Source organism: Meleagris gallopavo, chromosome 28, assembly GCF_905368555.1.
Source record: "Meleagris gallopavo chromosome 28, MGAL_WU_HG_1.1, whole genome shotgun sequence".
Classification (NCBI taxonomy): Eukaryota; Metazoa; Chordata; class Aves; order Galliformes; family Phasianidae; genus Meleagris; species Meleagris gallopavo.
The window spans coordinates 230161-255859 of record NC_139431.1 but is presented as its reverse complement, the minus strand read 5'-3'; the positions used below and the strand labels follow the sequence as shown (position 1 = coordinate 255859).

General features: G+C 56.9%; 1 protein-coding gene across 2 annotated transcripts in view; it reads right to left on the bottom strand.

Annotated features, from left to right (window-relative positions):
• CACNA1S (calcium voltage-gated channel subunit alpha1 S) overlaps window positions 1-15774 on the bottom strand; it is a 29776-nt gene extending 14002 nt beyond the window's left edge. Inside the window, exons 1-21 of one of the 2 annotated variants that reach the window (XM_085210295.1) lie at window positions 15393-15774; window positions 12176-12281; window positions 8767-8906; window positions 7860-7993; window positions 7172-7324; window positions 6731-6936; window positions 6091-6194; window positions 5450-5598; window positions 4860-4941; window positions 4505-4665; window positions 3689-3914; window positions 3128-3335; window positions 2738-2858; window positions 2320-2434; window positions 2102-2195; window positions 1884-1953; window positions 1610-1742; window positions 1323-1452; window positions 1128-1187; window positions 465-571; window positions 5-92 (exon numbers count right to left, since the gene is read on the bottom strand). In XM_085210295.1, the coding sequence (XP_085066421.1) occupies window positions 5-92; window positions 465-571; window positions 1128-1187; window positions 1323-1452; window positions 1610-1742; window positions 1884-1953; window positions 2102-2195; window positions 2320-2434; window positions 2738-2858; window positions 3128-3335; window positions 3689-3914; window positions 4505-4665; window positions 4860-4941; window positions 5450-5598; window positions 6091-6194; window positions 6731-6936; window positions 7172-7324; window positions 7860-7993; window positions 8767-8906; window positions 12176-12281; window positions 15393-15553 (2748 nt within the window). In that variant the 5' untranslated portion in view covers window positions 15554-15774. The remainder of the gene's footprint in view (window positions 1-4; window positions 93-464; window positions 572-1127; window positions 1188-1322; window positions 1453-1609; window positions 1743-1883; window positions 1954-2101; window positions 2196-2319; window positions 2435-2737; window positions 2859-3127; window positions 3336-3688; window positions 3915-4504; window positions 4666-4859; window positions 4942-5449; window positions 5599-6090; window positions 6195-6730; window positions 6937-7171; window positions 7325-7859; window positions 7994-8766; window positions 8907-12175; window positions 12282-15392) is intronic. The other variant, XM_010724087.4, reaches the window with a different exon arrangement.
• Window positions 15775-25699: the final 9925 nt, after the last annotated feature.

The window sequence follows — 25699 nt, the reverse complement described above, 5'->3', positions numbered from 1 at the left end:
TTACCTTCAGCCCCTTCGCCCTGTTAATGGCTCGCAGAGGCCTCAGCACCCTCAGCACCCGGAGGATCTTCACCACAGAGATGGTGCTGGACCTGAGGAGGAAGGCAGGACTGAGACAGAGCAATTCCCTCCATGCTGGCACCCCAGCACAGCCCCAGAAAGGCTCCAGTGCTGAGGGATGGCAGAGATGTCACTAAAGCCGTCATCCCACATCAGGGTTAGGGACACCACACTCGGACAAAGCAACTCCAGACTGAATTCCCACCCAGAACTTTTCCTTTGTTACTCAAGGAGTTTGCTTCCCAGCCTCCCAGTCACCCATGCCTGATGGCCACAAAGCTACAATTTTTGGGTGCCCAGGGTTAGCAGCTCCTTTTCTACCCAACAGAACCAGCTGCACCACCCCAGCTGCCCCACCAGGCCAAGAAATCAGTGCCTGCTCCACAAAGCATGGAGGTGCTTACTCGAATCCCATGGAGATGAGGGACACAGCAACCACCAGCAAGTCGAGGATGTTGAACGAGTTCCTGCAGAAGGAGCCTTTGTGCAGGAAAGCACCGTATGCTGTCATCTGGAGAGCAGAAGGGATTAGCAGAGCCAGGCAGGGCTCAGGGCAGTGTCCCTCTGCAGCCCCAGGCAGACAGGGTGCAGGGAGCTTCTTGCAGCTCCACGGGCTCTGTGCTGCTCACACCCTGGCTCTGAAGCCAGGCAGACAGCTGGCTGCAGCTGGAATCCTCTGCATAGCACTGGCTGGAAGCAAAAATTCTTCCAGTCATTCAGCAAACTGGAGAAGAGTGCATGTCTTGCAGTGAGAGCAATATGCAGCAGCTGCTTGAATTACTGTTTTACTTCACAGATTGTCATTGCTTACTCTTTCTGATTTTTTTTTCCTTAACAAAAACACTGTCGCTGTAGCCCATCTGTCCCAGCACCACAGCACAGCTGACACAGCTGCCTGACCTGACTGCACGAGGCCCCTGGGGCAGAACACGCATTGCCAAGACATTATGAGCTCTGAGAACTTCAGGCTCAGCTAACAGCTTCCCCTCGTGGGGCCTGGCGCTTGTGCCCATGGCCAGCGCACATCTAGACCCATGTGCTGGGACCACAGAAGCAGAGAGAATTACCTTCAAGACAATTTCAACAGTGAAGACAGAAGTGAAACCGATGTCAAAGTATCCAAGAATCTGGGGGCATAAGCACCAGAATTAGATGAGATTTGGGTGACATGAGAAATGCAGTAATTCCCAAAGGCCTGGCACTGTTTTTTGCCCTCCGCTCTGTGCATGGAGGAGCGCAGCCCTGCAGAGCCACACAGGCACCTGGTTGCGGAACGACTCGGCTCGGATGGGATCCTCAGCTGCCAGGGAGATGCTGCTGAGCAGGATGAAGAGCAGGATGAAGTTGGTGAACCAAGTGGCGTTGACGATTCTGTGGCACAGCATCCGAAACCTGCAGGGGACAAAGACAGTGTAAGACAGTACAAGAGAGACGTTAGATGGAGGCTGTGGTAGCCAGCAAGAGAATTCTGGCTACGTCTTGAGAACAGAAAGGCCCCGGGCACAAAGGGATATCTGTGCCAGTAGCAGGGAGAAGGCTCAGTGCTTACTTATTCGTTGGGCTGAAGATGAAGAAGGAGCTGGCTTCAGGCATAGGCACAGCCTTCTCTTTCAGCTGGAGCTCTGCCAGAGGACGTGGCCGAGGACTCAGGGGGATTTCAGGCTCATCCTCCTCATCATCACCTGCAGGGTGGTCAATAGGAAGATTTTTTGCAAGAGAGGCAGTGTAACCTCAGTGCCCCGATCTCATAACCTTCATTATATAGCCAGGCTGCGGCATCGTCCCTCTGCAACATCCCCGGCATTTCTGGGGACAAGACTGACCTGGGAAGTCTGCAGAGGGGTAGGGATCTTTGATTTCATTGACATTGGATTCAAATTCATCCACTTTTAACTGAAAGAAAGGAGAGACCGAGAGGTAGACATGCAGGTAAGCGTGCCATACTCAGGTGAGCTCCAAGCCTTTGTCAGCCCTGGCTGGTGGCAGGAGGCACCTGCTCCTTCACCAAGACCTCCTCAAGGCCCAACCCACCAGCACTGACCTTGGCTGTTGTGGGAATCCCTTCTCCCTTCGCTTTCTGCTCAAGCTTCTTTGCCAACATCTGTTTTTCATCTTCAGACTTCTCTGGGTAACCTCTGAGTGGAGGGCAGAGGAAAACAAGGGCAGAACTCAGGGAAGGGACACAGGTAATACCATTCGGTCTTGTTGCCCAGAGCACCTGGCTGGGGAGTTCCCACTGCCCTGTGCTGCAGCACTCACCTGGACATCTTCCGCCGCTTGCGCTCCTCAGCTTTGGCCTTCTGAGCTGAGGTCAGGCTCTCAGCCTCAGCCAGATTATCAACTGCAATGGCCAGGAAGACATTGAGGAGGATATCTGGAGGGCTAGCACTAAGGACATCAACTTGGCTATGTTTGGAGGATATAGCCAGGGCTGTCTGTGGTCTCCGGTTTGCTCTGAGAAACCTTCCTGGAGATGAGCTCTTGTTACAGCCTTGGCTGGTGATTCCTGACCCCGTGTATTCAAGTGCTGAGCTCTGGGCTGATGGCCCCATCCTTCAGCTCAGTCCTTACACGCACACACACAGACACAGAGCAATCTGCACAGTCCTGTGCAGCTGGAGCAGTCAATGGGGGTGGGCAGACGGAGCCTGGACACAGCCTTGACATCAGAGGATACAGTTCCCACAGACAAAGAGGATGATGAAGTAGATGCAGACCAGCATGCCAGGGAAGGATGGGCCCCCGTAAGCCATTATCCCATTGTACATTATTGAATTCCAGTCTTCTCCAGTTAGGATCTGAGAGAAGAGCAGACACGATGTGAGGAGAAGCAGGACAGAACCTCAAGCTCAGTCCTGCTCCAATGTCACTGCCAGATCTCACATACTGCTCCACCCCTGAACCTATACTCTTCATGACCCCATTCCTATCTTCCCATTCCAGCCTCAAAGCCAGACCACCTCCCATGAACCCATACTTCTCCTAATCCCGAGGAGTCCCACAGCCCAGGGAAAATCCAGGCACCCCATCTTACATCTCTCTTGCCCTGCTTGCTGCAGCCCCATACCTGGAAGACACTGATGAGGGCCTGGGGGAAGTTGTCGAATGTGCTGCGTCGGACTTCCATGTCCTCAAAGTCATACATGCCCCCAAAGAGCTGCATGCCCAGCAGGGCAAAGACAATGATGAAGAGGAAGAGGAGGAGGAGCAGAGAGGCAATGGAGCGCACCGAGTTGAGCAGAGAGGCCACCAGGTTACTCAGTGATGTCCAGTACCTGGAGAGAGGAGTGTGCAAGAGGTAGAATGAGGCAATCCAGTGAATGGGCTCTGAGTGCTGGGACTCCTCCAGCCAGGCCCCAGGAGGTGGAAATGGAGCTCCAGGAGTGGTGTGACAGGCAAGACAGTCTGAAGCCACTGGTCCTGGGCCCCAGAACCCCCATTTATCTAAGCTGAGCACCCAGAGCTCCAAGGGACGCCATGAGATTTCCACTAATCCCTGCTCTGTCTTCCTCCTCACTCTCACACCACATCTTGGGGACAAAGAGAACGCCAGCACAGCCTCGTTCACCACCCCAGGAGCCACTGACACCTGGGGATACCAGCTCTGTTTCCCAGCTCCCACACCAACCTGGTGATCTTGAAGATGCGGAGCAGCCGGATGCAGCGCAGCACAGAGATGCCCAGGGGTGACAAAGTGCTGAGCTCCACCAGGATGGTCTCCAGGACCCCCGCACACACAACAAAGCAGTCGAAGCGGTTGAAGAGGGACATGAAGTACTGGCGCAGGCCCAGTGCGTACATCTTCAGCAGCATTTCGGCCACAAAGAGTGCAAGCAGCACCCGGTTGGCATTGTCTGGGGGGGAGATTCAGGCCATCAGAACATGGACCTGTTCATCTCAGCACGGCACAGCAGGAAGGGAAGGAGGACAGTACTGCCACATCCTGCCCTGCCACCACTGCAGCAATAGCAACTTTCCAAGGAGGACCCAGGAAAGGAGAAGGAGAAGAGTGACACATGCAGTCATGTTCGAGTCCACAGAGTGTGTCTGCATGCAGTGCGTGTACGCATGGCTGAGCTGTGTGTGTGTGCTACACGCCGTGTGTCTGTGAGCATGTGTGGTGTGATAACACACAGACACCCGCATGTCTGCACTGTGAGTGTATGCAATGTGTGCTTATGTGCACTAGGCATGTGCACCTGTAAATGTATGCACTCTGCCTGTTCACTGTGCCAAAGACTACACTCTATGCACGTATGTGCACACAGCATGTGTGTGCAATGTGTAGTTGTGCACGTGTGGATGGTGCACACACACCGTGTGCATGTCTGCACGTGTCTGACAGTCGCTGTGCTTTGCCAGTGGCTGTGCACGCACAGTAAGAACCCACACACGTCTACATGGTAGTGAGGTGTCCCGGATCCTCCCTCTCCCTGGACCTTACCTTGTACAATCGTCAGCCATTCAGGCTGGAAATGGTGCTCAGAGGCAATGGAGAGGGTGTTCAGTGCCACCAGCAGGATGACCAACCAGTAGAAGAACTTGGATTTCACCACATCCCTGCACTTCCTACGAAACATTCGGTTCCAACGCCTCCACTGCCGGCTGGAGAGAAGACCACAGGGTCAGCAGGGCCATCAGTGCCAGCAGAACACGGAGCAAAGCCACCTCTGCTTCCTTCTCCTGTGACTCTGCTCCTCCTGAGCACACAGCCCCTGGCTTTCTCCACAAAACAAAAAGCCTGGCCCAGCCAGGGCTGCCAGCAAACCCAGGAGATGGTTCAGCCTGTGCATACTCACAAGTAAAGAATCCATTTGTTCATGCCCTCAATTTCATACAAGCTCTCTGTCTCCGACCCTCCTTCATCCAACGGCATCATACCTACAGAGGGAACAACAGCCCAGGCTGTCCTCAGAGCCCTTGGGAAGAACATGCAGGAGGGCATCTCTCCCAGAAGCATGCCTGGAAGAGTGCCCCCACCAGAAGTGACGAGGAGAACCACTGTCCCAGTGAGACAGCAGAGACAGGCTGAGCAGGAGGCTGCTGCCAGATGCAGCACACCCAGCAGGCCCAGGAACAGCCTCCCTGCAACAAGAGCAGCAGCGTCACCAGCACAGAGAAAACTGGGCTCAGCCGGGATGTGAGTAAATGCAGAACAGAAGGAGAGCACTGGCTGCAGGCATGGAAGTTGTGTTTGGTCTTTCCCCAAGCCCTCTTGGGAAACTCATGCATCTGCCTGTGGGAAAGTGGTAACCCTGCAGTCTGCTAAGGACAGTGGCTGAGGTAGAGCTTCTGCAAAAGCATTTTGTTTCCTGGGTTTTTAGGCAAAACAAGTCTGCAACTTTTCCAATGCTCACCCAGGAACCCAACCCACACGGATTGCTGGTACCTTCTCCTCTGGTCCGGTCACTGTCCATCACCTCTGCATGGGTGATCCAGTCCATGTAGCCCTTCAGATCCTCCTCCAGCTGCTGCTTCTCCCGCAGCTTCTGAAACGTGCCTCGTGATTTGGCCTTCTCACGCTCTTTGGTGAACTCCCTGGGACAAGGCAAGCAGCAGAGAGAGGAGCTGTGTACCACAGTCCTATGGCAGACTGGTCCTTGGACAAGGATACAGCCTGAACTCCCCTAGCATCAAGAGACCGCTCTACTGACTGTTCTCTCTCTTGGCTTCATTCCATGATCCAAGATCATGGGATATCACCAACTCCTTGTTGGCTTCCTCCCCATCACCAGTGCAGCTCCTTGCTGCAGGAGGCTGCGGCTAGACAGGCCAGTTAGGGCTAAATGCTGCATCTGCTGATGGGTGCTTGTACTACAGGAAAAGGATTTCTGCACTGAGCTAAAATCTCAGACGGTCACAGAAGCTGGTACAAAAGGTAACTGGAGGTTCAGTGTTTCAAGCATACAAAGGAAAAAGGCTGACTGAAAGAGGACAAAGAACAGAAACATATCAAGGCTTTCTTCCCACACAGGCAACGCCCACACTCTGCTCACCAGTCTGGCAAAGAGAAGGGACCGGGGCACTTACCCGCTGAGCACCCCCAGCACCAGGTTGAGAACAAAGAAGGAACCAAGCAAAATAAGGCTGACAAAGTAGATCCAGGGCCATTCATTCCCAATGGCATCGTTAACCTGGCAAGGAGAGAGGCAGATGATGTATCCTCAAAATGCTCTTCCAGCTGTCTTTCCTGGGAGCCCCCAACAGGCTGCAGAAGCTTTGTTCCTCTGAAGGGAGTGTTTGGGTGGGATGTAAATTCACCTGAGAGCCTAACTCCTTACCTTAGTGGAGGAAAAGCCAGACCTAAGCATTTGGGAGCAGATTTACACATCAGCTTCATACCTAAGCCTCAACAAGACAGTCTCCCAAAGACTGAAAAACATGTTTTTCCAATAAAAAAACATTGAGTGGTCTATAACCTTTCCCAAAGGTGGGAGATAAAGCTCTCTGCTGTCTGTCTATCTGGAGAGCAAAGGCTTCTTGGATAGTGACATGTGGACACGCGTGGTGTGTGATGGGATGTGCACCACAGAATGAAGATTGCTGGGGAAGGGCATCTTTCAGTGGGGGCTGATCTAACCCTACTAAAGGGTCCTCCTGCGTCCTGCCAGGCAGAACTAGCATTCACCAGCACCAAGCTGGGCACCAAGCCCAGCCCACTGGAGCTCACCCAGTAGAGCACTTCGGTCCAGCCCTCCATGGTGATGCACTGGTAGACAGTCAGCATGGCAAAGCCAAAGTTATCAAAGTGAGTGATGCCGTTGTTGGGTCCCGGCCAGCCGCCTCGGCACTCGGTGCCATTGATGGAGCAGTGACGCCCATGGCCAGAGATTGTGCAGGGGGCTGGCTTCTCTGACCCTACTGTGGCAATCACATCTGTGGGGAAAAGCCATAACATAAGTGGCAGGTTGGGCAAGATGAGCAGTTCCCAGCACCCCCAGATCTCCTGCAGAGGCCTTCACCACTTCCTCACACCGTCTGCGTCCTGTACCACGTGCCTTTCCAGCCTGCCACACCACACTCCCAGGCTTTCTGCTACCACAGAGGCTCCGTGGTCCCCACAGCCACACAGAGGTATCTCTGACTTCTCATACCCCTGCCACAGCCCCACCTGTCCCAAGGTAGTAGCAGGTCTTGTGCATCTTGCCCTTGAAGAGCTCTTGGCCCACGATGGCATAGATGATGATCATGAAGAGGACGAGCAGCGCGATGTGGAGCAGAGGCACCATGGCTTTGATAATGGAGTTCAGGACAACCTGCAGACCTGCACCAGGGAGAAAGGAGAGGGTCTCAGCCACATCCCAAACAGCTTTGGATGCACCCTGCGTTCCTGACAGCCCCTCTGAAATGCCCCACACCAAGTGAAGTCCCAACATGAACTGAAATCTCTGCAGCAATTTCTTGCTACTTTCCACCCACCACACAGGCACCTGGAACACCCCAGCAGAGCCATTCTCCAGGCAGTGCTGGAGACTATTTCATGCCCATCCATCCGTTTTGTTGCTCTCTTCACGGCTGTTCTACATAAGCTACAAGAAAATGAGAGCTCTACCAAGAGAAACTAGAGTGAGACCCTGAATGCACCAACCACCCAAAGGTGCTGACACCAAGCCACGGTGGGAGTTATGTGCATGCTGACCTGCAGATCCCAGCACTGACAAATTCAAACAGCAGGGAGATGTGACACTGCAGCTCTTCCACATCCATATTTTGGCTGGGCATGGACCAGCAGCAAATGGAATCTGTCCTATAGCCAACCCACCCACAGCCCCTGCTATTAACGAGGGCCCGGCACTCACTTGGCACTCCAGACACCAGGCGCAGAGGTCTCAGCACACGAAATGCTCGCAGGGCCTTCACATCAAAGCCACCTTTCCCTCCCAGAGACCCTCCCTCCTTTGCATTGATCTGCTCCAGGGTCATGGTGACAAGCCTGAAAGAGCCAGGGTACAGTGCAGGGAAGGGAAAGGGGAGAAGGAGGGAAGGACGAGGAGGAAGAGAAGCGCATGAGGATGGAGACCAGGAATCTTTGCTGGAGCAGCTGGTGCAAGCAGCTCTGCTGAGCACCCAGGGGCCCTCCCATCCTATCCCTAGTGGGCCCATCCCCTGTGCCAAACACTGGAAGACACTGTGCCCTCCTGCTACCCAGGGCAAGGAGATCTGACAGGCACTGGGAAGACAGGCAAGAAGAAACAGGAGTTACAGAGGGCTCCAGGGCAAGAAAATGGGGCTTTGGGACAAGGCCATGAGCTGACACCTCAACTTGAGGTCAGGACAAATCTTATTGCTCTCTACAGCTATCTGAAAGGAGGTTGGAGCAACGTGGATTGGTCTCTGCTCCCAGGTAACAGTGATAGAACGAGAGGTGATGGCCTCACACTGCACCAGGGGAGGGTCAGGTTGGATATTAGGAGCAATTTCTTCTCCAAAAGAGTGGTCAAGATTGGCACAGGCTGCCCAGGGAGGTGGTGGAGTCACCGTCCCTGGATATGTTCAGGAAATGTGGAGATGTGGCACTGGGAGACATGGTCAGTGGGCATGGTGGGATGGATTGGGGTTGAGTTTGGGCATCTCAGGGGTCTTTTCCAATCTTAGTGACTCCACGATCTTGCCCTAAAACCCACTGCAATCACCAGAAAAGAAGAGCGTGGTTGACAGGCTATGGACCATGCAACCGGAATGCCAGCAGCTTTCCCCCTTCATTACCCCAGGGACACGATGGAGAAGTCGAGCACATTCCAGCCATTTCGGAGATAGGCGTCCGTATGGAACAGAAACCCGTAAGCTATTATCTTGAGCATGGCCTCGATGGCAAAGAAGATCAGAAAGGCATATTCGAACTTCTCCTGGGGATTGCAAGCAGCAGAATGCACTCTGTTAGAGCAGTGCCACCACCCTCAGCCTCACACCACACACGGCTACGGCATCGCTGTAACCACTGCCCCACGGCCTTCCTCCCACAGCCTCTCCTGCTGAGGCCATGCTGGGCCCGTCCTGCAGCCATCCCACAGCCGCCATGACACGAGCTGGCTGTGCTGTGGTTCCCTGGTGCCTCTCAGGCTTCAAGGCCCCCCGCTGAACAGCAGACACCAGTATGGCAGATTGAGCTGCTGGAAGGAAACCGGCCCTGGGGCTTCACCACGCAGAGCCGTGCCTGCTGCCAGCTGAATCCTGGCACCCCGCACAGCCACCAGCCCGGAATAGCTTGGCTCCATGGGAGCACGGCCAAGAGCTGGGTGCCCACCTGGCTCTGCCTGTCACTGCCATTGCAGCCAGCCATGCCGATGGCTCTTTCCAGGCCAGGATTAAAATGCCTCTGAAGCAGTCGAATGAACTGGGATATTTATATTTCTGGTTTTCCACAGCACCTCTCCTCACTGTGCACCCCATGGAGGGCATGGAGCGGCCCCGGGCTCTGCAGGGAACGGCGCCCAGAGGGCAGAGGAAAGCAGCACTCCGTGGCTCTGCACCCCCCCCAGGGCCATCTGCCTTGACAAATAGAAAACACTGCCCATTTACCAGCAACCAAAGCCAAGGCTCAGACAGACGCGGTGCTTGCTCAGTTACCACGTCCACAAGCAGTGGGCATGCCAAGTGTCCCTGCATGACTGCCATCCTACAGCACCAGATCTCGCTAGGTCTGTGGGAAGCAGTGGAGAGAACAGAGACCTCAACACTGCACTTATGGGTGTTATCGGGGCTGCACCTTCAACCATTCAGCTAAGCCAATTCAATGCTTGCCTTTCCTGTTTATCAGTGATGGATCCCCCGTGGCCCATCCTTGCAATCCCAGGTACACAGACACAATTACCACACACGTTTCAGATCAGTAGCTGTCAAGGCCCAGGCTGGTCCCAGAATCAGCACCCAGCCATCCAAAAGAGAACTCCTGGGCCAAGAGAGAGGCAGCAGGCAGCTCCTGCTACCTGAGTTACCTCCATCCTTGGAGACTGCAAGCATCCGTACAGCTCCAGCTCTGTGTTGTGCTTTGCAGACCCAATCACATACAATCACAGAGCTGGATCATCCTGACCTGTCCTGCTGGTATAACCTCTGTAGGAAGTAGCAAAGCTCACAGCATGGTCATTAAGTGCTATGCAGGGTTCCATCAGTGCTGGTTGGTGAGATCCCCCCACAACCTGTCCTACGGCTGCGAGTCTGGTTTCTCCTCCCTTGTCTAGCTGTAATTTGTAGACAGATGCTAATGTCAGCAGAGGAAAAGCAGGTCCTGACTGTCAGTGTGTCACTGGGCTGAGGAGGGACAGCCTCTCACTCAGGCAGATCACAGCAAACCCCCTGGATTCCCACATTATGGGTGTAGCTGCAGGACACACTGAGCAGAAGACTCACAAGGCCACAAAGCCATGTCTTGAGCCAGGACAGACTTATTGCTGCCATTGGATAGCAGAAAGCAGCCAGGGGACGTTTTGTCCTGGCAGGGTTGATACCTGTTCTGGCACCGCCCTGGGGTTGGGTGCACAACGAGCCCAGCCTTTAAAAAGTACTATAAAAAGCTGCAGATCTTCATAGCCTGCTGGGCTGCTGCACAGACATGCTTCAACAATGTTAGACGACATGGAGTAACCTGACCTGCAGGCTCTGAATGAGACCCAGCAGCAGGAATAACACCGTGCACCACACCAATGCAATGCAACACGACACAATTCCAGCCTGCAGAGCAACATCAGCTCCCAGTCCCTGAGGCCACACAGGACCCTCCAAAACTGGCCACGTCTTTCCCTACAGCCCCCAGCCATTGCAGCATCTCATTGCTGCTGGCAGGAATGCCTCCAACGAGGCTTTGCTGCTCTGTCTGCAGCCCTGTGCAGAGCACAGCATCACCCACAGCAATGGGCATCTGGCTCTGCTCACAGCAGGGGTTGCTCATCCAAAGGCACCAGAACGTGAAGACAAAGAAATGTGCAGAGTGGGGCTGCCAGGCTGCTGATACCCAGGGCTGTTGGTATGGCAACGGGCTGAGAAAAATAAAATTGAGCAGAGTATTAAAAAAATAATTTGTAATAAATACAAGCAGATGACATTTCTTCATACAATTAGCTCGGTGAGCGCCCTGCCACGTGTCCCTGTCCCACGGCTCTGCACACACCTGCGTCCTGGTCTCAGCCAAATCCCATCCACTGCTGCCACCCCTACCTCCTGCTTCTCCCCCATCACTGCACCCCATCTCTTGGTACGGACCTCTTCGCCTCTGTAACCTCTCTGCACCTTTCAAACCCTGTCACATTCCCACGGCCAGGGAAGAAACCTGCTCAAATAAAATCCTTTCTTTCTATTCCATATCTCAAACTTTTGGACTGCTTTAAGATTTTTCTGTAAGGGACAGAGGGAATACAGAGAGGCGTTTTTAAGCCACAAGTCACCAGCACTACCTGCACACAACATCCACCCCAGCACTGGGGAGTCCTGAAATTAGAAAAGAGAACATTTTGGTATAAACAACACATTTGGATGCATTGATTCAGTGCCCAAACTCAGACTCACAATAGAAATCAATACGGATTGAACTACAGTCGGGATCTAAGAGGGGGAAAGAGACAGTGAACTAAAAATAATGACAGCTATTGATTTGGATCACACCAAAACATTCCAAGATGGAGGGACTGGAAACAATGAAATAATGGATTGGGAAGAAGTGATCTCTCCTTAACAGAGGTTTGGGTAGTTTATTTTTTCCTCTTTAAAAAAATGTCCCAGAATTAAAATTCAGTTTAGAAATGAATGGCCAGGAAATTCAGTCCCAAATATGCTAAAACAAAGCATTTCAGCCTTTCTGGAAGTTTCCCTTTGGAAGCATTGAGATTAAATAAAAAAAAAAGGAAGAGATATATCCTTCCTTCCCGTGTACTTCTCGCACCACTCTGCTGCCTTTGCCCTCAACCTACAGTTTCTTTCCAGCCACTCTCCAACCCATTCTGCAGTGGCGTCTCTCTGATTTGTGGCGTCTCGCTGCACTGACGTGATGCCACCCCGCAGCGCAGCAGCCCTACAGATGCCATCGCCTGGCACCCAGACACACTGAGGATGAGCTCCATGGAGCACTGAAGGCTGACTGCAGCTTTACAGACAGGAGGGTGGCAGGAGGGCTGAATCTCACCAGGCTGGAGTTGGCCACGTTGGTGTCATCCTCCGGCATGGGCAGGTAGATGGCCAGGGCAACGCAGTTGGCAAAGATGGTCAGGAGGATGATGATCTCGAAAGGTCTGAAACAGCGTTAAGGAGCAGAAAGAGAGATGGGAAAGCAGTCCCTGCCTGTAGCCTGTTGGGGTGTATGTGGGGGAGGCATAGGGAAACAGCTGCCCTCTGCCCGTTCCTGGGTCTCTGGAGAGGAGAGGGAAATGAAGCAGGGTCAGACACAGGACCTGGAGAGGGGCAGCACCTGCACAGGACGTAAGGGGGCAAAGCACAAAGTGAAAGGCTGCAGCTGAGGACTTGGAAACCTGGGACTTCCCCCTACTCATCCTTCAGCGAGCCACTCTGAAGGCTCAAGATCCTCTCCCATAACACAGAGATCACAGAGCATTGCACTCCAGAGCATGCTGGCCCTGGCTGCCGTTGAGGTGCTCAGCTGCCAGGAGGGAGATGCTGCAGAACAGCAGATCTCAGGTGCACTGTGCCACCCCAGGCTGGCAGCTGAGCCAGCAGACACACGGCTCACCCCTCAGCGTCCCACAGCCCACACAGGCAGCGCACTCATGGCTGTTCTGCTGAGTGCCAGAGTCTCTTTCCCTCCATGGAACAGAGAATTGGGTCATCTGGGCCCTGGGGCACCTCTGAACAAAGGGGATGGCAAAGGGGATGCTGTTTACCTCCAAGGCCCAGGGACAGACACTTGGTCCCTGCTCTGCTGGGCCATTGAAACCTCAAGGTCAAGCTTCAGCTGTCACATTCCAGCGGTCCCAAAAGGGCTCACACTCCCACAGGACCTTGGCCATGACAAGGCTCCCACCCCATGGACCGCAGCCTCTCCTTCTTTCAGCACAGCTCAAACCCACCACCCCATGCCACCCTGGAAGAGCCAGCCATGCTCTTCTGCTGCCCTTTGCTGGTCGCATCCAGGCCACACAGGTTTGTGCTCCAGCTGTGCACATGCCTAAAAGCAAAGGAGTCTTCTCTGTGCACCTGGTGACCTTATGACTGCCAGCTCTAGGTACAGCATGGCACAAAACACAGTAAAAGTTTTTGGTTCCAGTTCACTGCTGAGTGCTTCCCAGTCTTCCAATTCGTTTCCCTTACTGCGCCCATCAGCAGCACTGGAGCAAAATGCAGGTGAAGGAAATGAAAGTGCTGCTCCACCTGTAAATCAGCACGCTCCATGTGGCTCCTCCTCCTCTCCAACACCACTGTTACAACCACAGCCAGTGCCTTCTCCTGAGCTGTTTTGAGATCTGCCATCCCCTTCCCTACCTGTAACTACACTGTCAACTGCAAATCCCCCGCAGTCCCATCCCACCCTTGGGCAGAGCCTCCTGCGAGCTCAGCCCTTGAAATTCAGCATCCCAGTACAGCAGCCCTGAAGCCATACTACCATTTCCCTACCCTATGGTTAATCAACTAATTAGCTGCATTCCCAGATAATTATGCAGCACAGAGCTGCAGCGGCCATGCCACTGTCTGATTCAGCACCATAGGTGAGCAACACCTGGGTGCCTGCTCAACGGGGGTGAAAGGGGCAGCCCACCCTGCCACCATTCATCACAGCCTTTGTGTGGGTACAGGGATGGAGGGTGAGGGAGATGCGCGACTATTTGGTGAGAGCTGTGTAAGCAGAGCAGGAATCACGGCTCAGGTCCTGCCACTTTAGCTAGGCAGCGCAGTGCTGGAAGTGGATTTTGATCTCTTGTTCCCACGCTGCAAAGGGACTCTGACCATTAAGGAGAGCAGAGCCCAAATCGGGGAATTCTCCTTTTCTGCTTCTGGGATGCCTCACCAGCACATCCTTCCCTGAGCTGTTTGTCTCAAATGGGCAATGGGCGTGGAGGGCACTTATGCGTACAGCTGAGCAACAGGGGAAGAGTTGGAAACAGGCCCTATGTTTTCCAGCACTCTCAAACACATTCCTTATCCTGGTCAGCACATGCCAGAGTGTGCAGAGCACACAGGACCTCTCTCACATCAATGCATCAGGAAAGGAGCATTGGGGGAGAGGTGGTGTCCCACCAGGGAGGTGTTTCTCACCTGGGTAGTACAAAGAACCCTGGGCACTGGATTTCAGCGGCATCACCCGGCTGTATTTATACCCCCATGCACCTGACTGCCCTCATTTCAGGGTCAGGATGTACAAGCCCTCATGGGACAGTTAGGGATGTCAGGCCAGGAGAGCTGCCAAGTGGGGATTAGCTGCGACCATGTTCTGTGGGGATACCTAGTGTATGGGTTTGGTATCGCTGCACACATTCCCATTAGTGGGGCTCATCTCTGCTTTGCAGCGTCTGCTGTCAGAGCCACAAAGCTGAGGCACTGACATGGGACAGGATCTTTTCCAGGCAGCTGGAGAGCGGGCAGTATCATTACTCTCAGCCTAGGGTGGCAGAAAGGCTGAATAGAGGCTGTGCTTTTCTTCCATGCTAAAACATCCCAGTAAGGAGGTGGCCAATCAACAATCAAGTCCCAGAAGCCCATCCCTGAATTAAACCAAGGGCACTGAAAGGTCACATCCCCTTGAAAAGCATCGCTCAAAAAAATCTTCACCTGTGACATCAGTACCAGGAAGGGCTGGGAAAAGGTGACAGTAGCATTGGCAAGGATTTGGGGGACACTGGCAGCCCTCCCCATGTGGCAAGGAGTGGGTGCAGGACAAGGCAAGAGGTGATGCACACAGCTATCCCAAGCAGCTCACCATGGTTTCACTGCCTAACCCCAACCCCTCTCACTGCAGCCTCCAGCTCCATCTTCAGCTGCTGCTTCCCAGGCTGGCTCTGCTGCTCTGCCTGGCCCCATCCCCATCCCCACCACACCTCTCCCATCCCAGCAGGCCGTCTTGGTTCTCTCAGCACAGCTTCTACAGGCACAAAATACATTCATACCCAGCAGTCCCTTGCCACCCCGGCTGTTCCTACACCACCACACAAAAGATCCATGCGGCTTCACAGCTCCATCTTCCCATACAAGCTCATCTGACCCCAACTGGCACAACCATTGCCTTTAACACATCCTCCAGGTGTCCCCAATTGCTTTTCCTGCTCCCCCAGTGGCTCAGTGGAACAGCCAAGCTCAAAGCCCGAGCTCAGAGCATGGCACTGCAGCAGCGTGCTGTGAGCTCTCCTCCTGCAGATCGAGGGTCTTGATCCCCAGCACCCCCACCTGAAGGATACTTCCACTCCACGATGCTGATGCATGCCTTCCGCAGTGGGTTCTGTAGGGTTAAGCAGAACAGAGCCCTGGCTGGCCGAGGGGCTACTGGTGGCACCGGTTTCTTGGACTTCTCCTTCTGTTGCCTCTTCTTTGCATCATCCTGGTGGGACACAGGCTCCATAGCGGTTCTCCCCACGCTGTTTCTCCTCCTCTCACCCCACGGCTGAGCCCCCAGCCCCAGCCAGCCAGAACTCCTCCGGATCCCCCTCTTAGAGGAGCCGGACTTTGGGGGCTGGAGGCTGCGTTCGCATGCACAGCACACAAAGCACAGATTTAAATTTAGATCCCTGGCTCCCGGGTGCTGTCGCAGCTCCTGAGGCAGCAAAAGAACCCCAGCAGCTGTTGCTTCCTTACCCGGCGCATTGCGAGGCGGGCGAGTGCTTCGCATGCCACTGAGTGGGCTGGGGGTGGGGACGGCTGCCTGGCACCACGCTCATCTTCTCCAAACGAAAAGTGCTTTGTCCCTTGTCACCTCTTTCCCCAGTGCCCCAGCCAGCAAGGAAATCCAGGCAACCAGAAGAAACACACGCAGTCCTGTTTGTTAAATCACATTTTTGGGGTGAAATGGACAACAGGACTCCAGCCAGTGGGGCACTTTCCCAAAGAAATATTCTTGTGGCCTCTCGGGTGTAGCCACAAAGGTGAGCTATGTACACCTACATGCACACACACACTTCCTGGTGATAGCTATAAGAAGTTATCCAGATACATCCGCCTTTTAAAAAATTATATTTATTATATTTAATTATATTTTCTAGCGGTGGTTTGTGGTAACCTGGAATAAAAGGGAAATAGCACCTCCATGCCCTTGTGCATTGCAGAATCTCACAACCCACTGTTGCAATCTCTACACGTGGCCCACACTGTTACACTCCTCCCTCTGTAGGCTCTCAGCTTCATTTGGTGTGCACTGCTCAATTCAGCCCTCATCCTGCAGCTGTGAGGTCTCTGAGGCTGAGCACACCACATTGATGCAGGCAGGGATTAGACCCCAACCTCAGACTCCAGTGAGTCCAAAACACGCTCTGGTTTGCCGTTCCTGGGGGTGAATGAAAGACACAGGAATTACAGCAGTGCTGGCAGAGGTGGGCTGTCAGCACCTCCCTGCCACAGGGGAAACCAAGGCACAAGGAAGCGGTTTTGCTGGAGCAGTCAACAGTCACTGTACACCCATCCTCCTGAGATGCTATGGTCCAACACAGCCATGTCCCAGCCAATACCCTGCACCACAGCGAGCCGATCTGCCCACTGCATGGTGCTGCCCAAAGTTTCCTTGCCTTCACTTTGCACGGTTCGCTTAACCCGCTGTGGAGCTGGCCCTGCTGGGCACCGGGAAGATCTCTCATCTCATTTAGCCCTCGTTCTTCCCCCTATCCCTTTGTGGAAGCTAGAGCTTAACTTCTGCTACTGCCTCCTGCAGAGCAGCAAGGACTGGGGGCCCACCTAGTGGCGAAACAGCAGCGGGCTGCAGTAACGGACATCAGCAGCACGGGACCTCCCAGAACCACAGAACATCCCGAGCTGGAAGGGAACCACAGGGATCCCCGGGTCCAACTCTCGGCACCACCCAAACCCTACGGCTGAGAGCGGCGCCCCGACGCTCCCTGAGCTCCGGCAGTCCGGGGCTGAGCCCACCGCCCCCGGGCCGAGCACGGCCGGACCGCCGACGCAGCTCCGTGCCATCGCTGTGCGGCTGCCACCAGAAAGCAGAGGTGAGCGCCGCCCCTCCTCCTGCTGCCCTTTATTCCTTTCCTTCTCCCCGCTGCCTTCCTTCGGACGCTCTCCGACGACTTTCTCCCTTCTTACAGCCAGGTGAGGCCGCGGCAGCGCAGCGCGGGCCCCGCCCGGCCCCACAGCCCCACGCAAGAGGCCTCTGCAGGAAACTCCAACCCTCGGGCACCGCCGGTTAAAGCTGCCTCAGCAGAGACGCCTCCCAGGGCCTTCCGTCCGCAGCACCCCTCCCACAGGACCCTCCTGGAGGCGCCTGCAGGCCGCGCGCCCGCCCCGCCGGCCGCCATGACACCGCCGCGTGGGCCCCGCGCCGTGCGTCGTGCGTCATCACGTCGGGCGGTGCCACGCGGAGGGGTGGGCGAGACCATTCGCGGGAGAGGCGGGGGGAGCGGGCGGGGCCATTACGTGAGGGGAGGGGGAGCGAGGGCGGAACCGCTGCGGGAGGGCGGGGGCGCGGGGTGAGTCCTGCAGGGGGCGGCGGCCCCGCAGTGCTGACAGCGGCCGCCCGAGGGCAGCAGCGCCCCAGCGCCGCTCCGCGCCCGGCAGCTGCGATCCGCTCCTCCGCGCGTCCCCGGTGCTCCGTGCACCGCGCCCCCCGCCCCGCCCCGTTCCGCTCCCGGTCTCCCGGTTCCTGGGGAGCGGCGCTCCGGGTCGGGGCCGGGTCCACGCGCAGCCACGTGCGGGCGGTGGCATCGCCGCTCTGCGACCGAGCTCAGCCCATCCCAAGCGCGGGAAAACCGTGATGGCTTCGCCTCCTCCAGAGCAATTTGTGCCATTGAGGAGCAGTGAGAGGAGCTCGGAGCTGCGGGCAGAGCCCCCGGTGACGCCTGGACCCGCGGTGCCGCCCGGCGCGAGGCCAGCAGAGTCACAGAGCCACCGCAGAACGAGAGAATCTTAAGACTGGAAAAGACCTTTGAGGTCATCGAGTCCAACCGCAACCCGTCCCCACCGTGCCCACTCATAGGATCGGTGAGGCTGGAAAAGACCTCTAGGACCACCCAACCCAACCACCAGCCCACCCCCACTACGCCCATTCACAGGATTATCAAATCGCTACGGTTGGAAAAGGCCTTTAGGGTCACCCAACTCGGCCCGTCCCGCCATGCCCACTGACCACGTCCCTGGGACACAGCGCAGCGCTTCCCAGATCCTCGCCCGCCCCTGGAAGCCCCACAGCCGGAGGGGCCGAGCGGCTCAGGGACGCAGAGCCGAGGGGAAGCCCTGGGGTCGGATCGCGGCGTGGCCGCCTTCCGCCCTGGCGTCACCGCGTGCCGGCGCGGAACAAAACAAGCCTGGAGCGGGGAGCTGCCACCGGCACACGGCTCATGAATGGGGCTAAGAATAGATTTCCTGTTTACGGAGCTGCTGGGGCAGAGGGCGCCCGGTGCTATTTTTGCCACTCCTGCCCACCCCGCTCCCTATGGGAGCACGGAGCATCCCTGGACGCTGTGGGCCCTGAGCATCCCCCATACAGGCGCTGTGGGACCCAGCGCTGCGATCCCCCGGTGTGTTTTCCCAGAGGGAAGAGGGCCTTGCACACAGGACACGACCCTTACTCGGCAAGGCACTGTGGATTATGGCACTTTCTCTGCTCCTCTTGGCCCCTCGCAGGAGCAGCGCAGCAAAACCCCGATCAGAAGTCACACAGTTTCCTATTCTTGAGAATGAGGAAGGCCAGGGGCCATTTACTGGAATCCCCAGCCACAGCCCTCGCCGCAGCCTTTTCTTGTAAACACTGACCAAAATACATTGTGAAACCCACACACGGCTGCTGCATGGGGGGCTGGGCCACTTATCACTGAGTAAACCCAAAACCGTGGCAAAGAGGGATCTCTGGGGGTAGCAGCATCCCTGCAGGGGCTGCAGCACCCTGTGCTTGCCCTGAGCCCCAGCCAGGGACCCCGATCCGAAATCCCACACCACAACCCCATATCCCAGCTGGGTCCCACAGCCCACAGGGATGCAGGAAGGTGTGTGGCTACTGTCACCTCCCCAAAGCTATCCCAGCATCACACTGACATCGCTGGGAGTCTGCCCTGTGGGGTGGGGGCTGGAAAGGGACAGGCTCTGTAGGGTTTTTCCTTTCCATAGGCACTCCCTCTCTACAGTTGCTACTCTGCTGGGGATATTCTCTTGCTTGGTAATTGCAGATGCTGCACTCTGCTGTGCAAAATGGGTTGTGTTTTGTTTTGTTTTGTTTTGTTGTTTTGTTTTTGTCTCTGTGAGGTCTTTAGCAGACTGCATCACTAGGGCAGCATCTGTGCTGGGTTGGGTTGGGATATATAAAAGCTGGGCTCTAAAGGGGCTTGCTCGCTAGCTGTTGGGCTCACAGGTGCATCCCTGCTGGAGCAGAGCTGGGGAATCCACACTGTTTGGAGCTGAACTGCTGCTCCACACCTGCCCTATGGATCTGCAACCCTGTGCTTGGCGCTGCTCTGTGAGCATTCCCATAAAGCCCTTTCTGAAGCATGGCCAAAAAGATGGGAGCCTCTAGTAATTGCACCCCGCAAATTCCCCCCAGGGAGCAATGCAAAGCTGAGGGTTCCCCAGCACCCACCCAGCTGCACCCCCTTCACACCACACTGCACGCCCTCTGCATTGCACTGCACCCCTTATGCATTGCAGTGCGTGCTGCAGGCTCTCCCCAGGCTCAGGGGAGCTTTGGGAGGATGCAGTTTCTGCCTCCTTTCCACGGCCTCCAGCAAAGGGCGTCTCATGCAATGGAACCAGGTCGTACACTGCGGCGTCTGGCGAAGATGCAGGAGGTGTTTCCCATTGGCGCAGGAATTCACTGTTTGCGCGTGTGTTGGGGAACGGGGGAGGAGGGGGGGAGGTTGTTATTATTTAATTTTATTTTCCTGCCTCCATCCAGGAATCTCTGCAATGTGCTGCTCCCGGGGAGGCTGGGGCAGCCGTGAGTCACTGGAACGTGACTCAGTGCCGCTGCTCTCACACAGGACATGAGCAGAATGCAGAATGCCAAAGGAGGGGAACAGCCCTGCAGTGCTGCTCAGACCCACATTTCTCACGGGGAGACCCCCAGTGCAATGGAAACTGAACTGCACGTGGGATCAAAGCATAGCGCGGGGTCAGAGCACTGCATGGGGAGATCCTATGCTGAACCCCAGCACTCTCACTGCATCCCATGGCCACGTGCTGCCCCTCCTTGTCCTCATGGTGACGGTTTCTGGGGGTCCAAGGACAATGCTGAGCACCGTGACTCTCATCACACCCCAGGCATGGCCTCAGCTGCCTCTGTCAGCCGTGATGGAAAGCCAAGCTGGGCTGGCAGGCCCTTCTCTGTGATCTTGTTAATTAAGAAATACATTTAATTAGCAGCACCCCAGCTGTGACTCAGCTCATCATCATGATTGAAACAAGAGCTGGCGCCGTGAACCCCCAACCCCAGCAGGACCCCATTGGGGTTTTGGGGTGGCTTCCCATGGGATGGGGTGGATTGGGACCACCCCTGGGCACAGCTGCTGTCACCCCCTCCCAGGGGCGATTCCCCATCGCCACGCTGCGAATAATCAGATTAATAACCCATTTACCACACTATAAATAGCCTTGATAATGACACGCAGAGCTTTCCAGGAATAGATCTTAAAAACACAGGGAAAGCTGTTCCCAAAACGCCACGATGTGCAGATGGGGAAACTGAGGCACAGCCACAGCGTGTCCCCGGGCACGGAGCCTCTGCCGGGCGGCTGCGGAATGCGCTCCTGAATAAACCGCCGTGGAAATGAGCCCCTTCTGCACAGTTATAGTGCCGTCCTGCCAGCTGGAACCCCAGCGGAGACAGAGAGAGGAAACTGGGAGGCTGCCTGGAGCATGGGGGCTTCGCTTGGCATCACGACCCCGCGCTGGGGTGGGGGCCTCGGGGTGGTCTGCGGTGTGGGCTTGAGGAGCTGGGACGTGTGGGGTTGCGCTGGGTAATGCTGCAGAGCGGCCCTGCGCACGGGGTGTGGGGTGGCAGAGGAGCCTCCCCTCTCCTTCCCAGCAGGGCCATCGCCCCCTGTACCCCATCCATGGTGTCCAAAATGGGGGCGCTTCCCCGCCCACTAAATTCATCCCCGTGAGCGATTCTCCCCACCTGCATCTGCGGCACGGCTCCGGTACCACCTCCACCCCCATCCCGTCACGCACACACCCCTCCCTGCACCACCACGTGCAAGGTGGGGGGGGCGGGGGAGCTTCACGCACACGCGGGGCCGCACCGGGCAGGGCTGCCCTCGCTCGGGTTTCCCGCAGCTCCCGCAGTGGTGCTGCACCCCCGAACCCCCCCCGGAACGGGAGGAGCCGCCGGAGCGCTCCATTAGCGATGCAGACAGTGCCGCTTCCCCGTCTGGAGCAGCCGCAGCCCCCGCAGAGCCCCCGCCCGGCTGCGGGGCTGCACCCCCCGGAGGTGCCGTTCTGAGGGTCCCCGCCCGTGGATGGATGCTGAAGGCGGCGGGGGGAGCGGGGACTGCATGGGGGGGTTCCTCCCCCAAAAGGGTGGGCGGTGGGAGAGGGGTGACCGCCGAAATTCTCCGCAGGCGGCTGCAAATATCGCTGCGCGCCGCTGCTGAAGGGAGGGGGGAGGTTATCAGAAGCCTATGGGGGTGGGGTCACGCTGTCCCCGCGTCCCCCCGGCCGCTGCGGTAAAGGCGGGCGCCCCCCGCCCCGCTGTGCCGCTGGAGGGGCGGACGGGAAGATGAGGACGGAGCCACTGCCCCCGGGTGGGGAAGCAGAGGGAGGTGGGGCGGTGAGGAAGGGGTGGGGGCAGCGAGGGGGACAAAGCCACCACCGTGTGCCGCCCGCCTCAGCTGCAGCCCTGAACAGAGCCGTCCCCTTGCAGCAGCTCCAGCCCCTGCAGCGGGTCCAGCCCCTGCGATGGGTCCGTCCCTTTGCACCACAGCCAGCCCCGTCCCTCCGTATCCGCATCTGTCCCTCCGCATTGCATTTGTCCCTCCGCACCGCATTCATCCGTCCGCATCCATCCCCAGATCATCAAAAGCCACAGCGAAGCCAGGGGACAAGCAGCTGTGGGGCGGGGGACGGGGTGGGGGGGTGGCAGAGGGGTCCCCGCCTGCTGCCCTTTGGCTCCCCCACATCCCTCCCCGCTCCGTTACCGGCGCGTCCCGTTGGAGCTGCCGAGCGCGGGGCAATCGGGGACACGCAAGGGAGGGAGCGGCTGCGTTTATTTTCTTCCATCCGAATCCACCCGCCGCAGAGAGAACCGGGGTGGGGAGGAGGAGATGAGGAAACCCATTCGGTTCTGCAGAGGAGATGCTGCCACCCAAGCCTTAGCGTTAGATTTATTATTATTTATTCATTTTTTTGGTCGGTTATTTTAGCGTCTCGTCTCGCCTCGTGGCGGAGCCGGGTGATAAATATCGGCGTTCTGGTAAGCGGTGAATCACCGCCTGCTGACACGAGTGCTCCTGGCCCCCCCGCTACCCCCAGCCCCACGCCGCCCCACCACGGGGCCGTGCTGGCCGCAGCAAATATGTTTGGCCGCGTTCCCCTGGCTGCCGCCCCAGGACGGTGCCGGGAATCGGCTCCAAATCATGTTCTGTGGGCAGGCAGCCGCTAGGTAATGGTATTTCCATGGGTGATGAGATGCTGCGGGGATGTGGCGACGCTCCTGTCCTCCTCTGGGATGTGTCCCCGCTGCAGACCCCACAGCCACCTCGTTGCTGCCTTGTCCCCACCCGCTGGGTCCCACCTTGGGGCTGATCTCCGTTGTTTCGCAGCCCCATATCCCCCCCCAGCATCCTTGACACCCCCAGATTCTGCTGCCTCCCTGCAGCCTCACCCTGGGGGATGCAGCCCCCCACCCCCGGTCAGTGCATCCCCGGTTCTCGTCCCCGTGCTGCCAGTGCCAGATGGATGTCCCAAAGTGGTAGCACTGCTGCTGGGACCCCAAATCCCAAACCCACCCTGGGTTGCGTTACTGTGATGGGGCCAGAACACCTGGAGGAAGCACAGCTGGGGCACTGACTGTGCGGTGTCACTTGGTGCCGTGTGGCACATCCTGTCCCCAGTGGGTCCGTGGGAGCCCAGGGGTGGCACCGCAGCAGAATCCAGGGTTTAAAGACTCTCCCCAGCAGCGGCTGATCCCCTCCACAAGTTACAGAAGGTCCTTGGACCTCGTGAGCAGCTGGTGTGAAGCTGTAATTACCTTAATTAGCTCTGGGATTGCATTCCCTCCCTGTGCTAATTTCGTTTCTACAGTAACCAGCCTGAGAGGTGTGCGTGCGCCCGGTCCCATGGCACAAAGCAAAGCAGAGAGCAAAGCCCTGAAATCACCCTGAAACCAGGGAACCCCCCTGAATCCCTTGGCCGCCCCCAGCCACAATGCCCCGTGCATTCAGACAACCCACTGCAGAGGTTTGGGAGGGTCCTGGGTGCTCCTCTCCGTCCCAATGGGGTAACGTGCACCGCCCGACCCTGGGTGCAATGGGTTTGGGATGGCGCAGAGCCCCGGCTCTTTGCTGTAACCCAATATCCCCCTGATGTAAGAGCCATTTGGGAGGAAACCATAAAAGCTTCAGGAAATGGGTATTAATTCACATCGAGGCAATAAAGGGGAAGGAGGGCTCCCAGGCAGAGCGCTGGGCCCTGGGGAGGGCCAAGCTGTGCCCCATTGCAGCAAAAAAAGCCCAGATAGGAAATCATCCCGAGAGCTTTGGGGTTCAGACCTGAGGGGTTCCAAAGTGGGAGCACCCAGCTGCGGGCAGAGCTCCCTGCCCATGGAGCTGGGCAGCACCGACCACCTGAAGGCAACGGGAACGAGGCGCGGGGTGCCTTTCGCCCGGCACATTCCACGTGGGGCTGGCGGTTGCCCTGGAAATGTGGGGAAAAAAAAAATAAAAAAGAAAGAAAGAAAGAAAAAAAAGAAAAAAAATCATCTGAGAAATTAAACAAAAAGGGCCACGAGGCTGAGCAGGCTGCAGTGCTGTGGAGGGAGCGGGCGATGCTCCGGGGGCTGAGTGCTGTGCCCCCCCGCCGCATCCCGGGCTATAAATAGTGCAGGAAAGCAGTTGCGGTGCTGCCACGAGGCTTTGGCAGCCCCAAAAAGCCATGGGGAGGGGGAGCGTGACAGCGTGCGGGGCAGCGACCGCACTCCCATCCCCATTTTCCCGGCGTGGATTGATCCCTCGGCGGGCAGCGGCTGCAGGACACGGCGGAGGTGCGTTTTGCTGAGTGGCTGCTTTTTAAAAATAACTCTGCCTTTGTCAGCAGGTCAGGGCTGCTCCAGATTGAAGGATCGCAGCCGCCCATCCCTCCCCTGCTCCCCTCTTTAGGATGCTCTGGGGATGCTGGACCGCCGCATCCCGCGCTGAGAATACTCCCGCATCCCTCATGCATCACCATCCCCAGGAGCCGAGTGGGGGATGCGTGAGTCCACGTCCCCCAAACCCCACCTGGAAGCTGCCCCCCCGCCCACGGGGTTGGGGAGGAATGGGGGCACACGGGCACGGAGCTGCCAGCGTCCGCTAAGCTGAGTCACGCGGTGATTACGCCCTAAATGCGAGCGCGTTCGTGCAGGGATGAGAGATGCTCACATGAGGCAGCACGGGGAGCTCCGCGCTCTCCCCCCTCCAGCAGCTGAAGGCTGTGCCCCATCCACCGCTGCGGCAGAAAAGGAGCAGATTCAGCCGGGTTTGGTTGGGAATAGGGAAAATGCACCGACACGGGACCGCAGCAGAGTGATGGATGTGGAGGGGACAAACCTGACAGGCAGAGAGTGGGGGCTCTGGGGGACACCGGGGGGAATGGGCAGCTGACACGGGGGCTCAGGGCAGGGAAGCAGCTCCATGGGTTTGTCCTTCCTGCTGTGTGCATGGGGTTGTGCTGTACCCAAAGGGCTCAAAGGAAAATGGGAACGGGGTGAATGCTAGTGCTGCACATCCCACGGGGATGCAGGGCAGAGCCTGACACACAAGGGCTCTCAGTCCCCATTGGTGACTTTGGGGCTCCACTGAAAGAGGCTCTGAGCCTGCTGGGTTGTCCTGCCATAGGGAATGGCCCCGCGTGCCCTAACAGCAGAGCAGTGGCAGCTCGGTGTCCTTGCACACACATCCCTGTGCCGGAGCCCTGTGCCATCCTCGTGCCATCCCCATGCAATCCTTGGCCTATCCCCATGCCATCCGTGTTCCATTCCCACACAATCCTCATGCCACCCCTGTGCCGTCCCCACTCTGGTATTCAGCTGAACCATCCAAACCCTTCGCGCTCCCTGGACCCTTCACAATCATCCCCTTTGGCTTTGTGGGATCGACACCAGGGACTGGGTAAGGACAAGGACATGGGGTTCCAGCCCTCCTCCTCACCCCACTGGCATTTGAGATGTGAGAAGGGACATGGCAGCCTCAGTTTTAGCAGAGATTTGAATGTGCCTATGTCCTCCTTCTGCTCAACACCTCTCTGCATCCAAAAGGGCCTCATCCAGATCAGGATGGATGTGGGTCGTACAGTCCCCATGTCTTTCTGCCAAGATCCCCAAAGGCAGAGCCCCAGAAACCTCTCCAGAGGGGTCTCCCAGCCCTGC